This window comes from Crinia signifera, chromosome 1 (assembly GCF_055691185.1).
Source record: "Crinia signifera chromosome 1, ASM5569118v1, whole genome shotgun sequence".
Taxonomy (NCBI): domain Eukaryota; kingdom Metazoa; phylum Chordata; class Amphibia; order Anura; family Myobatrachidae; genus Crinia; species Crinia signifera.
The window spans coordinates 324,303,078-324,320,701 of NC_139217.1; the positions used below are offsets into that span (position 1 = coordinate 324,303,078).

General features: G+C 45.4%; 1 protein-coding gene across 3 annotated transcripts in view; it reads right to left on the reverse strand.

Annotated features, from left to right (window-relative positions):
* Positions 1-17,624, reverse strand: part of REC8 (REC8 meiotic recombination protein) — a 78,286-nt gene that overhangs the window by 50,936 nt on the left and 9,726 nt on the right. For 2 of the 3 annotated variants that reach the window (XM_083188050.1, XM_083188042.1), the window contains 5 exons: positions 9,293-9,435; positions 5,861-5,936; positions 3,736-3,853; positions 2,122-2,209; positions 358-431 (listed from right to left, as the gene is read on the reverse strand). In XM_083188050.1, the coding sequence (XP_083044176.1) occupies positions 358-431; positions 2,122-2,209; positions 3,736-3,853; positions 5,861-5,936; positions 9,293-9,435 (499 nt within the window). The remainder of the gene's footprint in view (positions 1-357; positions 432-2,121; positions 2,210-3,735; positions 3,854-5,860; positions 5,937-9,292; positions 9,436-17,624) is intronic. The other variant, XM_083188058.1, reaches the window with a different exon arrangement.

The following is a 17,624-nucleotide window of genomic DNA, read 5'->3' on the forward strand; positions in this document are numbered from 1 at the left end:
GACAGATCCCTACCTGCACCAAATGTGTAAATAAGTAACAATATACACTTGGGAAAAAAATAAGAAGAGTAAGGGCATCTTAGGGAGAATTAACGTGTGTGTGTTTATATAATTATATTAATATATACTTGTTGGGTTGCTACCTATTGTTTCTGGTGCTGCAGTTTTTTTTCCCCCTTTCTCTTTTCTCCCCTTTCTAGCCTCTTCATCATCCCCTCTTCCCCCAAACTCTGTCTCCCCCTGTCCTCTCTGACTGCCACCCCCCCCCTCCCCTTTCTCCTATATCTCACTCCCTTCTTCCATCCCCCACCACCCCGCACTCCCCGACAACTACTGCTCTAGTGTAGCCAGTGTCACCTCTACTGATTGCAGAAGAACTGGTTCCACTTCTCGCATTGTTATATTCTCTGGAGATGTCAGGTGATCGGTGTCTAATAACAAGGTAAAAAAACGATATAAGAGCAAACTATATAAATAGAAATATTGAATCACATAGAAAATTCAGTAGCAAATATATAGCATGCAGCACATTAAACAATAAAAGGGTGTATGGGTGAGTACATAAATTGTACAGAAGTAATATTGATATGACCTATTAGTGTAGAGCAGGTGTAGCCAACTCCAATCCTCGAGATATATTTACAGTTAACGTTTTCCAGATCTCCTCACAGAATCACAAGTAAAGTATTTAATTAAATATTTTAAAATGTGTCAGTCAATAATGAGTGCACCTGTGAGGTGAGCTGGAAAACGTAAACTGTTGGTAGCTCTTGAGGACTGGAGTTGGCTACCCCTGGTGTAGAGCCTCCGTGGTATAACTATGCACATGTAAGCGTGCTTATGTAGGGGAGGGGCAAGGATGAACAGAATATATGTAAATACTCATAAATTAAGTTTTTGGTGACTACTGAGCCTTATGAGTCAAATACCTTCATACGAAAAGGTCTCTTCTTTTTTACAATGATAAGTTATTTGGTGGCCGAGAGAGGGTACAGGGTGACAGACTGGTAGTTTTGGTGTGATAGGGTGTAGGGGGGTGGTGTGGGTGTATAAGGGGGTAGATGGTGTCAATTTGGCAATGTGGTTATGTAAGGTTTAAACTTTTATTTATTTTTTTATGTTTCCAGGACCACTTCCCAATCTGCCCATGACACCATGAAAAGGCATTCTAGGAAGGCACAAGGACTGCTGGCCCTAAGATATACCTCCCAACTGTCCCACTAAATGTGGGAACGTCCCGGTTTTTGGGGACGTTTCCCCATCCCTCCGACGGTCGTCAGTGTCCCGCTGCAGGGGGAAGTTGGGAGTCTCCACCAATGTGACAGAATAGACGCTGTGCGCATGTGCACAGCTTCTATTCAGAGGTGCAGTGGCTGAAAATGGGGACGTGTCCCTCATTTACTTATGCCATGCCCTAATTTACATAAACCCCGCCCAAGCTGCACGATTGTCCCTATTCTTGCTGTAGAAACGTTGGGAGGTATGCCTAAGAGGAGAAATGGCCCTAAGAGGTGGGATCCCTTCTATCAACCCCAGACCCCACCCAGTCAACAGACCCCCACCTCCATGAGGGCTGCTAGAAATTTCCCAGGCTCATTTTCAATCCCAATCCACTCCTGTATACAACTCTCTATTTGCTTAAAATCACATGCATGCCAAACTTGGATAGTGGCTCCAGTGATTCTGTTGCTTGACAGTTGGTTTGTCCTGTGACTGTTCAATGTTGAAAACAAAAAAAGTTAGACTCTTGACAACTTGTTTTTTCTTTGTTCTGTCACTTTTATCGCATGGCCCAGTGTAAGACAATTGATAACAAAGGTTTTGTAGGCAGAGCAGGAGGTACTACTTACTGTCCTTGGTAAAGGACCCCAATTTTAACCTGGATATTCCTTTCAGATTGTGCAGTCTACATCTATAGTGAGTATGCATTTACATTAAGTTTATTTGGTATTAGCTTATTATGTTATTAAGATTTAGCTGCTAGCAAATAAATAATATTGAAATTTGATCTCACTTGGAATTAACACAGATGGTGCAAAGCTATTGTCTAAAAGTCACACGGTTGATGTGCCATACAGAAATCACACTTATTTTCATTTAGTATGTGTCCCTTCATCTCACCATCTCTCTCTCTTACTCTCCTGTGTCTTGGAGGAGTCGTCTCTAATCTGACAAGCTCAGGACCTGAAGTCTCTAGCAGCATGCAAATCTGTTTCAAATAAAAAGAGGACATCATGTTGCCTCTGTTCTGCCATGTGGCATCTCATTTACATTCTTTCCTCCAACTGTCCTGTTTCCCACAGGAACATCCCGGTTTTTGGGGACGTTCCCGCATCCCGCCCGGGGCCAGCAGTGTCCCATGGTGGGGGGGGGGGGGGGGGGCGGCAGTTGGGAGTCCCTGCTGCCACCCGCCAGGCAGCAGTGAATAGATGCTGTGCACATTTGCACAGCGTCTATTCCCCACAGGCAGAGGGGCAGAAGCGTCAAAATGGGGGCGTGACCTCGCACAAGTGATGCAATTTCAAAGCCACGCCCCCTCAGCAAGGTCATACCCCAGAAATGTTGGGCGTGAGGGTCCCGCTGAGCCACCACTGACAGTTGGGAGGTATGTTCTTTTGTATTGCAAGTAAAACAATCTAGTCCAGGAGTGCAGGTATAAGTAAAAGCATTCTATATACTATTACATATATTTAATAAGAGGTAATATAGATATACTGTAGGCACATTGCATTCTGGTTTTTGGATTCTATAGTTAACAGGCAGTGCTTGGTTGATATCTGTTCAATATAAATTGATAATTTTGCCATTTATGTCAATGAATAAAGTTTTTGTTTAAGAGTACTGTACAAATAAACCGTACTACTGTATACGGCGACAGGGTAATTGGCTAAATACGCCTGTATGCAGTGCCATAACTACACAGTTTGGTGCCCTGTGCCCTGAAAGTAAAAATAGGTATAGTATGCGCTAAAAATGTATGGGTGTGGCTTCAAGGGAAGGGACGTAATCACATAATAGTACCAATAACACCGTAATGCCCACTACACAATATGCTGCATACCGTAATGCCCATATCAAATTGTGCCACAAATAATGCTCCCAGTAGTGCCCCTAACACAATGCCTCCAGTAATGCCTATTGCTTATAATGACACTGGTAGTGGCCCTAACACAATTCCCCCCCCCAAGTGCCACTTACATGTGCGGCCTCCACTGCTGCTGCAAAGAGAGTAGGACAGCAGAGCAGCTGCTATGATGGAGAGAGGATAGTGCAAAGCTGAGTCCAGCGGACTATTCCAATATGGTGGCATCTCGTATGTACAGTATATATAGATATTGCTAAAGATGATAACTTCAATGGCACTGTATTGGTGGGTGGATTATTATTGTTATTTTAAACTTGGCATCAGTGTATAGTATTTGTCCGGGTTATACATTTCTAGTAACCTTTTTAGAGTCATGGTAGAAAAGGATTATCTGTAATCACATCATATCCCAGAATTCTTGCGTGTAAAGTTTGAACATAAAGGCAAAATATGCAAAGCCTGATGGCTTTTCTGATCCACTGCTGCTTATGAAGCCACAGCATTAGATCAACTGCCTGAACATTGCTGGGCCCTTTGGCATCTAAGTAACCATATTTATGATGGACAATAGTTAATCCATAAAAAACACTTTTGTGCTCAGAAGATACAGGTATTAAAATAAAAATAATGAGAACTAATGGTATTTTCACCTGTGGGATCATCGTTGGATCTGGCAGCTCTGGCGGGATTTCCATCATTCCAAAAAATGGATCTGGGGCATTCTCCAGCATCTGCATGAGCGCTAGACTGTCTGGGATCAGCAGATGTCTGGGAAAAGATCGACTAGTATATTAAACTAAACTGAGAGCTTGAAATTACTTACACAATAAATTATTTTACATAACAATTATACAGATGATTAATGTTACTATCTATCAATACACATACATAGGCACATTTTTATGTAAAAAACTGCAGAGGACAGTGTATGTTATTCCATATGGCTCGCAGATAAGCAAACATATCAATTCTGCGTTGTTTGCTAATTTGTGCATGTGTGAACGCCAGAGCATGTTGTGCGACCACAGTCTAAGGGACGAGGGGGTGAAAGAGCGTTTCTGTAACTTAGACCAGAGAACCAAGGTGTGCCCAGACCATTTAGGGGGGAGGCTGTGGTGGCTGCCTAACGTCACACGCAGCCGCTACAACCCAAAAAATGGCCGCCCTGGGACTGGCTTCACATGTTAGCCATCACCCAGACAGGAAGAAAACCCACTCTGTGTAAACCTGTGCAAGTGAATTGCGCAAATTTTGCAATCCACTCTCCTGTCAAACATCCATATGCAATTCACCCACCACTGAATATATATATATATATATATATATATATATATATATATATATATATATATATATATATAGCTAGCCACAGGATACTGTACTGTTTTTGTTTACTGAAAATAACATTATTAATCAGAAATATACTCTATACATTGTTACTGTGGTAAATGACTATACTAGCTGCAAACTATACTAGCTGAGGCCCATTTCTAGCAACTATCACTCTAGTTTCTAGTGGTACATTGTATTTGCTAATCACATTAGAAGACTAATGGATGATTAGAAAACCCTTGAAAAACCGTGTGCAATTATGTTAGCCCTGCTGAAAATGGGTTTGATTATAAGAGAAGCTATAAAACTGGCCTTCCTTTGAGCTAATTGAGTATCTGGAGCATCACATTTGTAGGTTTGATTATACTCTCAAAATGGCCAGAAAAAGAGAACATTCATGTGAAACTTGACAGTCTATTCTTGTTCTTCGAAATGAAGGCTATTCTATGCGAGATATTGCCAAGAAACTGAACATTTCCTACAACGGTGTTTACTACTCTCTTCCGAGAACAGCCCAAACAGGCTCTTTTCAGAGTAGAAATAGAAGTGGGAGGCCTTGATGTATAACTGAGCATGAAGACAAGTACATTAGGGTCTCTGGTTTGAAAAATAAACGCCTCACAGGTCCTCAACTGGCAGCTTTGTTAAATGGTACCTGCAAAACACCAGTGTCAACGTCTACAGTGAGACTGGCAAATAAAAGGAAAAGATTAATATAGGCAAAAGAACACAGACATTGGACAAGAAGATTGAAAAAAATTGTTATGGATAGATAAATCGAAAGTTTGTGGTGTTTGGATCACACAGAACATTTAGAATAGTACTAAATAGACTCAACTCCATGAATGTCTGTATTGCATGGGTGCCGGACGGCGTCCCGACAGTCATTTACCCGACGTCGGGATCCCGACTGTCAAAACACAGACAGCCGGGTTCCCGACAGCCACCTGCTATTTTCCCTCGTGGGGGGTCCACGTACCCCATAGAGGCAGACTAGAATAGTGCCCACAGCGTGGCAAGCGCAGCTAGGCCGCAAGGGGCTTAGTTGCGCTCACCATGCTGTCTGGGTCCGGCCAGTCGGGATCCCAACGTCAGGCTAATGACTGTCGGGATCCCGACTGTCGGACCCCTGTACCACACCCGGATTGCATCAGCTCTGAATCATGCCCTGTATGAGGTAAATGTACTAAAATGGGAGTTCTATTGAATATAGGATGTTGCACATAGCAGCCAATCAGATTCTATCTATAATCTTCTAGATTCGAAGGTGCTAAATAAATAAGTAGAACCTGATTGGTTGACAATAATTTGACTGCAGACATGCAAACTGGCTTTTATTTTCCAGTGAGCATAAATTTGAAACATTGGGATCAAACATAAATCTGCTAAAAGATTTTTTTTTTTTTAAAGTCAGAATATGCTTATAGACATTGTAGTACTCACTGTTCAGATTGCAGTAAATCAATTTTCATCTGCTTCTCTACTTTATGCAAATGTTCTAGAGTGCTATTCATCTCCTCTGAAAGAGTAAACATTTCTATCAATACCAGAGGCAGAACTCTGGGAGACAATGGAGTCATTTGCTACCAGGCTCCTGCTCCCAAGGGGGCACCTCTCCTCCCCTGCAAGTTTGGATCAGTTCATTGAAAGCCTTCAATATCGCTTCTGTGGCTGATTCCTCCTAGCAGGACCTTAGAAGTCACACTCTCTTTATTGTAAACATAATGTTTGCAAGTGTCACACTTTGTATTAGAACCTATGACCTGTTCCCCCCTAGAAGATGCCTTACTGATTAAACTATTTGCTCATGCATAAAAAGCATGCGTATTCTAGCTATAAGAAGTTACTACACCACATAGCTCTGCCTAATAGTAATGGTTTTGAACTAACAATTATACATAGACAGAGGGTGAAATGTAATACGGTGAGAGAATCAGAAAGTGAGAGATTTGGTAAGAAATCTCCATTTTTTTTTTTTTTAAAGTGGCAATCATTTACACTGCAAAATGAAACTGGTCTTCAAGTGTAAATGATTGCCGCTTTAATAAAACTGGAGATTTCTTACCTTTCTGATTCTTTCACCCTATTACATTGGGTGCCGGACTGGTTCCTGACAGTCATTTACCCGACATTGTGATCCCGACTGTCAAAACGCCAACAGCCGGGTGCCCGACGGCCAGCCGCTATTTTCCCTCGTGGGGGTCCACGACCCCCATAGAGGGAGAATAGAATAGGTGGCACCCGTAGCGAGTCACCATGCCCGCAGCGTGGCGAGTGCAGCAAGCCCGCAAGGGGCTTTTTTGCGCTCGCCATGCTGTCTGACTCCGGGCAGTCGGGATCCCGACTGTCGGAGTCCCATACCACACCCATTACATTTTACCCCATATGTCTAGGTTTACTGTACAGTAAGGTGTCTGCCACCAGTGAGACAGGTCACGGATTTTATTCCTGAGTATGACTGCTAAATAATGTATTTGTTTGAAATAAATGATAATGTGAATAAATGAGGTGCAATGTAACAAGAGTTATATAAATTATTTCTGGATTGTTTTTATACTCATATATAAATATACACAGTATAAGGTGGTGTGGGGGGCAGCAATATTTATCTTGCCTCCGGGCAACTGGGACGAACTTATGCCACTGATCATTACGAATAACAGCAAAAGATTGAAACCCATTGGGAAGACAGCAAGTGGCTAAATGATTACCATGGGGGCAGTGTTCCCTCTAAGCTGTGCGCACGTGCGCGCGCACACACCTTGACGAGCGTGCGCACAGACATTACAACTGAGCGCACAAAGCAGCACTAGTCCCTTTTTGCAGTTGTGGACACAATTAATGTGTGTTTCACCCATTAACTACATTGTGTGCTATATTTTGAATGTTTAAATGTTTAATATCATTTTGAAGTAAAGTTAACACAAATGCTGAACGTCATTTTCCAGTTATATATATGTGACGCACAAAAATGTAAATTTCATTCCAAAGTTGCACAGCCAAAATCTTTAGCCGCACACAGCCTTCGTAAAATTAGAGGGAACATTGCATGGGGGAAATTGTATAGAAATATACAAAGATAATAGTATTGTTGGTGTATAAATCAGGGTTACCGACTCTCCCGAATTTTGCGGGAGTCTCCCGCGTTTTTATTCCTCCTCCCGGTCCCACGGAAAAGGCCGGCATCCTCCTGGTTTTTAACCATGTATGCTCAAATTTATGACTGCGCATGTGCGAGTCACTGAAGTGCCGGGGTCAGGTCCTGGATGCGCGACATCATGACATACCACGTCATGATGTCGTTCTCCTGATAAATTCCGGCCACCGCGGGGCTCTGTTGGGAGCTGATGACGAGCTGGACGGAGCGCAGCAGCGGCGAATGGAGGGGCACTGTCAGTGGTAAGAAGACTCACAGTCAGACTGGGGAGCAGCAGGCGCCGCCGGGCAACGTCACTGGTAAGAATACTCAGTGTCAGGACAGACTGAGCTTACTTGTGGCTGGCTACTTGTCTTCCTCCCCGCTGCGTATTATTCACCAGCTCTGCTCCGTCTCCCCCATCCAGGCCTCCATTGCTGCTGCAGCAGTTCACAGCGTCAGTTGTGTCCCCCCCCCCCCCCTGCCGCCCGCCACCTCTTTAGCTACAGATCAAACTAGTACAAGTCACAGTAATGCCGCAGCCGCCCCTCCCCCCCCCCAGCGTCTACCACCTGTCCCTGCATATTATGCAGCTGTGGCACTACAAGTCGCAGCATGCCCTTTTCTCCAGTTCTTGGGATACCACAACTCCCAGCAGAGCATCCCCAGCTGCATTACAATCACCTATAGCCTATTATGCAGTGGTCGGCTCAAGGTCCGCCCCCTGGTGATGCAAGGTCCGCCCCCTGGTCTTGCAAGTCCCCGCCCTCTGGTGACGCAAGGCTCGCCCCATGCCTTTCACTTTTCTCCCTGAAATGATTTTTAAAAAGTAGACAACCCTGGTATAAATTCACTAATAATCATTGTGTAATACCTGTGGGGAGAACTGGACCATTTAGGAATTGTAAAAACAATATAAACCCACATAATGGGCAGTTTTCAATGTGAATACTGGCGACGTGCAGCGAATCCTGTTTAGGCTTCGCTGCACATTCGCCACTGCTCGCTGCATTCCGTAGCCTCGCCGGCTCCGGTATTCAACGAGTCAGGGGCTCGCTGCCTCTGACCGGCGAATTTGAGCTCCTGCGGCGGACGCAGCAGGGAGCCTGAGGACGGTGGCAGGCAGGGAGATGGAAGTCTCCCTGCCTGCCCCAGAACGTTTGTGGGGGGGAGGTGGGCTCCCCGGGTGCCAGGCAGCACAGGCTGCCCCCCGGGGGTGCCAGCAGGGGACCGGGTATATTCACTACACCCAATCATGCATATGTAATGATCGGGTGAAGTGAATATGTAATGAGCGTCTCGGCTCCGGCCCCCTGCTTACAGCACATGAATAAAGATAGCATGCCCCTCCTCAGAATAAAATTCCAGATTTTTTTACACGAATTGTAAAAAACAAAACACTTTATTTTAAAAGTTCACCTTCCACTTCACCATAAAAAGATAGCGATTGCTACTCGGTGAATCATGGCGAAAAAACCTTGAAATGTATTCGCCACCTGGTCATTGAATAGGGTGATTCACCGTTTTAGTCAGAAATTCGCCTTACAGCACAAAATCGCCATAAAAATCTGGCAAATCAGCCTCATTGAATACCGCCCAATGTGTTTGTGAACAGTAAACCTATTTATTGTGCAGCATGCATGAATTTAAATAACAAATGAAAGGCTTTGTAAATGTTATTTATATAAGTAGATAAAGCTTCCAAGCTCTATTGTGTACACAGTTCAAGGTGTATTTACCTATAAGCAGATCACATTGGCGGTGGTACACACACACTAATCCATAGCTGAGCTGTGCAGACAGGTACAGAGAGAGCCGAGGTATGGGAGAGCCATGGTACGGAGGTGGTACCTGCTGTAGAATATATTGCACAATCTTCTGACTGAGGAAGAGAAGAGACAGAAAAGCACTAGTATAGCATGAGAACTGGTGCCTAATACATAAAGGCCCTTATTCTGATTGATGCGGACTTTACCGCGTTCTTACGGATCGCGTCTTTACGGCGTCTGCGCATGCGTGGAGAACGCTACGCGCATGTGCCACGCCTTGACTCGGTACCAGTTCGGACAAAGCCCGTCCAAAACTGGTCACCGCAATCAGTCGGGAAATAGGGGCGTATTATGGGCGTCATGCGGAATGACACATGGGCGTAGTTTCAAAGTGGGCAAAACGGGGCGGAAACATGGGCGGACACGGGGGAGTACACTTATGTTGGGGGGCGTACATTCGGAAACCACTCCGAATGCACGCGAGCAAAAAGGGCTGAAATGTGCGGTGTCCACAAGTGTACTATTGCTTTGCGGACACCACTCGTTCATGCGGTAGGCGAACGTACGCCTAATGACTACAACCATTAACACCTGAACCCAATAACAATCTACTCCTTTACTCATTACTCACTAATAGGACGCTTGTCAGTGCTTTAATTGAAACCATTGCACTTCAATTGCTGTAAGGGTTAATGTGTGCTATGCATGTGTTAGGCATGCTTGTAAGGATATATTGGAATCTAATTGATTCCAATTCCAAATAAGCAGTTTTTTATGAGGATAGGTAATTGAATAAGTGGGTCATGTGATGTCTTGCAGAAGATACTTCATAGTGGGTTGTTTGGCGTAAATCCTCCGCTTACGTGCGGTAGCACCGCTTGGCTCCCGTTCGGATGCGGTATTTCCGAGCATACTCTGTAATACTCTGTAATACCGTGCCGAATCGGAGTGTTTCTCCCGCACACGCATGGTTTGTATGTCGTCCGTAAACACGCCCTGTTCTTAAAGAGTGAGTCCGTCCGAATGCGGAGGACACGTGGGCGTTTCTACGGACGATGGCCGCATGCGGCAAAACACCGTGGCGTGCGGACCGCTCCGTAAGAATGCGGGAATATCCGCACAGATCAGAATAAGGGCCAAAGTATGAATTTGTCTGATTAGCACTGTAATGAATACTCTTTTATTCCTTGTCTCATATACAGAGTCAGACAAAGTTATGTTTAATGAACTTGATTATTTTGTAATGATTTTAATGAAGTCTAGTCAAATTGTTATATAATACATTAATGGACATTGTAACATTACACATATAGTGTAATGGTTAGCATTACTGCCTCAGCACTGAGGTCATTGGTTCAACTCCCAACATGGCCCTAACTGTGCAGAGTTTGTATATTCTCCCTGTGCTTGTGTGGGTTTCCTCTGAGTACTCTGGTTTCCTCCCACTATCCAAAAAATATACTGGTACTGTAGGTTAATTGTTAAAATATTCTCTGTATACCCCTAACTCTCATCGAATACACATGCCTACACCAACCTCTCCGTAAAGGTATAATTTCATCACTATACAACCACCTCCTTCTCGCTAAGTCCCCCCCCCCCCCCGAACCCTAAACATGGGAAAACGATTTAGGCGATCTGCCAGATGATGAATCTTGGTTATTGATTTGGGAAAGAATCGCCAAATCCTCTATTTCGACTCTGATAGAAGAAAATTCGGTACTTATTTCCTAGCATGGAGCCCGCTATCTTGATTGTATTGATCGGGTCGGAAAAATCGCGTCGATCACATGCCAACCAAATCGCATGCGGTGCGATCGACCCGATTTTTACATTGGAATCAATGTAAAATGGTCCCTGAGACCCGATTTTACATTGATTTCAATGTAAAAAGACCCAAAACCCCCCATTTTAATAGAAAAACATGTTTTAAATGTGACGCCACCCCACTATTGATGCCAGAAAACCCTGCTCATGTTTTAAATGTGACGCCACCCCACTATTGATGCCAACCCGAAGCGTGACGAGCGCAGTGGTACGCGTCCTCCGACCTTTTCATACCCCCACTATCCACGTCGGCGTGGAGTTGATTTTATAAAGTGTGGCGAGCCACCGAGCCCGACGCGCATAACTTCACAGGTATACGGGTTCCCTCGCAGGGCTCGCTATGCTCGCCACACTTCGGGCTCGGTGGCTCGCTGCGCTCGACACACTTTCTAAAATCAACTCTGCTCCGACGTGGATAGTGGGGGTATGAAAAGGTCGGAGGACGCGTACCTCCGCCCCTCGCGGGCTAGCTGCGCTCGCCATGCTTCGGGTTGACGTCAATAGTGGGGTGGCGTTAACAATGGGGGTGCATTAACCATACTTTATAACCATACTCAATGAGAAATTGGCCATATTGGCCCATTTTCCATTGTCCCCTATGTAAAATCGCGTTGATCGCATCGCGGCCCATTATAATGGGCCGCGATCAACGTGTTTTTTTCTTTCACCTGCAAATTAGCAAGTGATTGACAGAAAATCGGGTCCATCGCGTTGATTGTATGCCTTAAGTACCTTACACTTAAGGCATACAATCAATGAGACGGGCGCCGTGCTAGGAAATAAGTACCGAAAATTCACTAAAAGTGTACTATAGATGGTACCTAGTCCCAACACGTCTGCGCAAAATGTTTGACTCCACCTCTGATCGTTGCTGGAGAGGCTACGGGTAAGAGGGTACTTTCCTACACATTTGGTGGTAATGCCCCAAATTACACAATTTCTGGAATGAGGTGACCCACCTCCTCAGTGCGGTCTTTACCCGCCCTATAGCTAAATTGCCATGGTCCTTCCTTCTCAGCCTCCCCATTGATGATATGAGCAAGGAGGCAGACAAGCTTTCAACACATATTCTTTGTTACGCTTGTTGTCTCATCGCCAGTCACTGGAAGAACACGAACCCCCCCTTCCAGCAGCAGCTCATTAATAACATTTTGGTACATTGCTGCCATGGAAAAAATGACGGCTTACCTTCATAACGCTTCCCACAAATTCCTCCTGATATGGTCTAACTGGTTCAGTTATAATGGCACTACCCTACAGGATCCCCACACCCACTCCACTTCAGACCTCTTGCTCTGACACACACTTTGATCGAACAACTACCAAGGCTATGAAAACCTCACTGTTTTTCACCTATTCTGATTGGTGTAGCCGTAGCTAGGACCCAGACTAGGTCTCTTCTCGTACCTTTATCATTTTATCTGCCCTGTACCTACTATTAGGTGCACCTTTCTCTATCTCTACTAATCTCCTCAATACTCCTTCTTTCTGTTTATTCTTCTTTTTTCTCCACTCCCTCTTTCTCCTCTACCCCCCCCCCCTCAGTGCTCCCCCCCCCCCACCTTGTTCAAGAGTATCCAAATCTTTGATTGTTTTCCAGACACAGTCACGACCTCTTGAGTTTTAATTCTCCTGACAGAGTAATTGGTTATTCTGCAATATTCCAAATCCTTAGCAGTTAATTTGTTTAAAACAATCTGTTGAATTTGAGAAGCTAATTGTACCAGTGACATGCCACAAATATCATCTTGTTTGCCATGTACATTATATACTTATGCCTCCTGTAAGCATATATTTGCTCTATTGTTTACTTACTCTTTTGGAAACAATAAATAAACGCATTCAAAAAAATTCTCTGTATAGCACTATGGAATATGTGTGCGCTATATAAATAACTGGTAATAAATAAAGGGGAGTTATGTGAATTCTACCTTCGGTTAACTCCCTTTCTTTGAGATTGAGATTCTTGGGACCACAGGGTTAACATCAGGGTTGCAGGCGGATCTAGTGACTGGAGCACCAATCTCCAAAGCTTTAGGCTTCCCATCCTGCATGGCTCCTCTCCCCTATAACCCCGCATCCTTGCATAGGACATTCGGTTTGGTTAACAAGTCCCAGCCGGAAGCAGAGAACGAAAGAAAACAGAAAATGGACATGGCAGTACATTCACTCATACACAGAGGAAGAGGACCGGTCGCAAATGCCCCGAATATATCAGGCACGCCTGGGTGGGCGCCCTGTGGTTCCAGGAACCTCAAAGAAAGAGAGTTAACTGAGGGTAGGTTTACCATAACTCTCTTTTCTTCTTCAGTGTTCCTGGGTCCCACAGGGTTAACATCGGGGATATCCAAAAGCCATACAATTAAGGGTGGGAGGCCTGAGGGGCCAAAAGAACCTGGCGACCAAAAGGACTATCTTGTGAAGCAAATGTTTGAAAGACATAAAACTTCAGGAATGTGTGGATCACGTTGCCGCTTGCACAACTGTTGAGCAGAAACGCCATGTCGAACAGCCTGTGAAGGACCCACAGACCTGGTTGAGTGTGCTGAAAGCGAAGAAAGTAACGGTAGCTCAGCTTGCTCATATGCATGAGCAATGACCAGTCTAACCCAGCGAGCTAAGGTTTGTTTGTGAGCTGGCCACCCTCTTTTGTGAAAACCATACCACACAAAAAGGAAATCAGAATGTCTGATAGACTCGGTGCGATTCACATAGATCTGAAGAGCCCGCACCACAGGACCTGGGTAGAAGTCCCGTGTAAAGGGACACGGGTTAACCCCTTTTACACAGCCGCTGACTCGGCTGCACAAGGGAAAAACCCATTTTTTTGCGGTGGTGTATAAGGGGTATGAGCAGTGGCGTAGCAATAGCTCCGCAACCCCCCGCGGTCGCTTGGAGGCGCTAGAGAAGTTTGGGTAACGTGGGGTCTGCAGAAGACACCTTATACACCACCGCAAAAAAAATGGGTTTTTCCCTTGTGGAGCCGAGTCAGCGGCTGTGTAAAAGGGGTTAACCCGTGTCCCTTTACACGGGACTTCTACCCAGGTCCTGTGGTGCGGGCTCTTCAGATCTATGTGAATCGCAATCCCAGGGCTTCTCCTGTCATTTGGAAAATGGCCGCCCCCTTCACAGCAGACAGTTATTAAGGATGCTAGAGGAGGCAGCGACCTCCTCTTGCATCCTAAATAATGGTTTGCTGTAAGGCGGTGGCCATTTTGGATGTGACATTCAGAGAGAGGAGCAGAAGCGCCGGGACTGAAGATAGCAGCAGGTCCAGGAGCAATTGCAGGTGTGTACGGTGACTGAACCCAGTGGCGTAGCTAATTTTTGGGCGCCGCCACCCCGCCAAGCACCCGCCGCCCATGCAAACCCCCCCAATCCCCCGCAGCCTTACCTATCGTGCTGGTCCCGGCGGCTCCGTTCGTCTGCTGAGGACCACCACAAAATGGTCGCACCCATACAGCAGACAGTTTCAGAGAACTGTGTGCTATATGGGGGCGGCCATTTTGTGGTGGTCCTCAGCAGAACGAAGCCGCCGGGACCAGCGAGATAGGTAAGTCTGCGGGGGATTGGGGGGGTGTAACTATAGCACCGCAGCCCCCGACGCCCCCACATGCACAGTGCCCCCCCCCCCCGTGGTGGCGGGGGCTGCGGTGCTATACTTACGCTGCTGATTGAACCCCTAATACTCTAATGCTGCTTTCACACCGCAAAACCTGCTTAGACCTGGTCTAAGCAGGCATCCTCTCTCCCCCGCCCCCCCCCCCCTCCTGAGGCATCCTATAATCCCCCCCCCCCCTACCTGGGCGCTGCTGATCTCACATATGCCGCAGTACGGGATCGCACTGGTGGGCAGGGAGACCAGTAGTTCCCATCCGCCGCAGGGACCCCACCACTGATCTCACATACGCTGCAGGGAACCCTGCCCGCCAGCGCTGCCGAGCTGACCCTGCTGCCTCGGTCCCTACCCTGCCTTTATCAAACAAATGTGCACAAATCGTAGTGCACGTGGGCGAGGTCTCCTTCTGGTGCAAGCCAGCGTTTACCTTTTTTTTTTTTATTAACAATTTTTATTTGTTTTGTAAAATGAAAAACAAAGAATTCAACAATGGTCTTTTTGTTGTCATAGAACAGAGAGTACATACAATTATGCACATTTAAAGAGCCATACAGGAATTGGAAGTGACATACATAAGGCAAGAGGTTCAGTAGCAGAGAAAAGCATGTCCGGAATGTTGACATAATCCAACAAACTGAAATAATAAACAATATCTTACAAAATTTTGTCCAGAGAATTTTTTCCGTCTAATCCAGTGGTTCCCAAACTGTGCACCTAGGCTCCCTGGGGTGCCTTGGGACACTTGCAGGGGTGCCTCGGGTTGGTCGTCAAGGACCAATTCAAATTATTTATGATCAATTATTTCTGGACAAAACCAGTGCTGGTGGCTGACAATCATAAAATGTGTACAATCAGAACCAAATCCTGCCCTTTACCACATAATTGAACCTAAGAAGCACATATAAACACAATTTACTTAATTTTATATATATTTATTGGGGCCTAGGGGTGCCGTGGAAAAAATTTGATACTCTAGGGTGCCGCGATTAGAAAAAGATTGGGAACCCCTGGTCTAATCATTAAAACAGTGATACTAATAGGCCAACGTTATAGCCATCCTGCATGTGAAAAGATACAGTACACTCCCATATAAACAGACATAGTATCGCATTGGTTAATAATGTGGTAGCAATCATCAATTCCTTCGCTGAATTAAAGCAAAATTTACAGTACACATAAAAATATAAACAGGGGGGGGGGAGACATAGGACAAGTTCACACTTAGGGCCTTATTCTAGTTCACTCTTTCTGACAAAATCCTTCTTAGATGGACAAAACCATGTGCACTGCAGGGGGGCAGATGTAACATGTGCAGAGGGAATTAGATTTGGGTGGGGTTTTTCTTCAAAGTGAGATCTATATTGCAGTGTAAAAATAAAGCAGTCAGTATTTTCCCTGAACAGAAACAAAATAACTCACCCAAAGCTAAATCTCTCTGAACATGTTACATCTGCCCCCCTGCAGTGCACATGGTTGTGTCCAGCTAAGAAGGAATTTGCATCTAAGAGTGAACTAGAATAAGGTCCTTAATGTAGAACTAACCAATGAACCACACCAGCACATAGCAACACTTTATCTTATAATATAGGCCCTTATTCTGGTTGGTGCGGATATGTCCGCGTGCGTTCGTTCCGCCGATGTTTTGTGTCTGCGCATGTGCAGAGGCATATCTGCGCATGAGCGAAAGGGACATACGTCCAAATTCCGCATGAATTGTTTACACTACGAACAAGGGGAGGAGAGGGGCGTGAAGGGCTGTTTGGCCTCATTAACATATGCATACGCCCCGCGTTTCATGGGCGTTCCCATGAAAACGCTGGGCGTACGTATGGTAATGCGGCCGTGACGCACGTGTAGGGGGCGGACATATGACATTACCGGATGTCAGCTGCCCGCCCAGATCCCTGCTTTTGCACGGAGAAATGCCCGAGTGGTCTGAGCTCGCGGGAGCTGCCTGACCGCTCGATCCTGCATTCGATGGTATGCGACCATCGAATGATGGGGGAGGCTCCCAGAGATGGAGGAGGTGTATACATAAGAAATCCACTCTTGCTCCGTGCGGTCAGCGGCTTACCGCATTCGTACGGAGTGAGCGATCCGTATGGAAGGCGGGGTTTAGGACGCACGGTCCTGGCCGCATATTTGGCTCCGGCCGCACAGACCAGAATAAGGCCCATAGTCGTTGGATACCATTCCAGTTCCTCTGACTCCAGTCATAGAGGTATAGTGGACGTCTCTAACTACCAATCTGTCTCATTAGGAACCACGTAGTGGATTCGAAGATTTGTTGTATCTGGGTCTGGGTGGATTGATCTAAACTCAGTATGTAGAGTTCCCATTTTTTATAAAACCGGGGTGCACCTTTTTCAAGATCTGAGAGAAGAGCCTGTCATTCGTAAAATAAGATGTTAAGGATCATCTTTTTCAGCTATAGTACTGTAGGTGCACTTCTAGTAATCCAATAGGTGAGAATCAATTTTGTTGCAACAGATAATTGTTAACACTGGGATAATATGTGCCTTTTTAGGGCCAAGGTCCCATATATTAAAGCACAGAAATAAACACGCTGCAGGGTTCTTCTGTAATCGCAATGATTAAACAGTGTTAACATACTGGATCAACTTGTTCCAGAACAATCCGATCCTCCCGCACTCCCAAAAGTTATGGAAATATGTGGCGTTAGATCTCCGGCATTTACAGCAGCAGCCATTGTCACTGGGGACAAAATGGTCTTGCTGCACAGGGACAATATATGCCCTGTTTAGGAATTTAATATGAGACTCCTGCAGCGCAGCAGACTGTAAATATTTAATTGTGAAGGGAATTTTAGCAAAGAGACTAAGGAGAGCGGGAAGG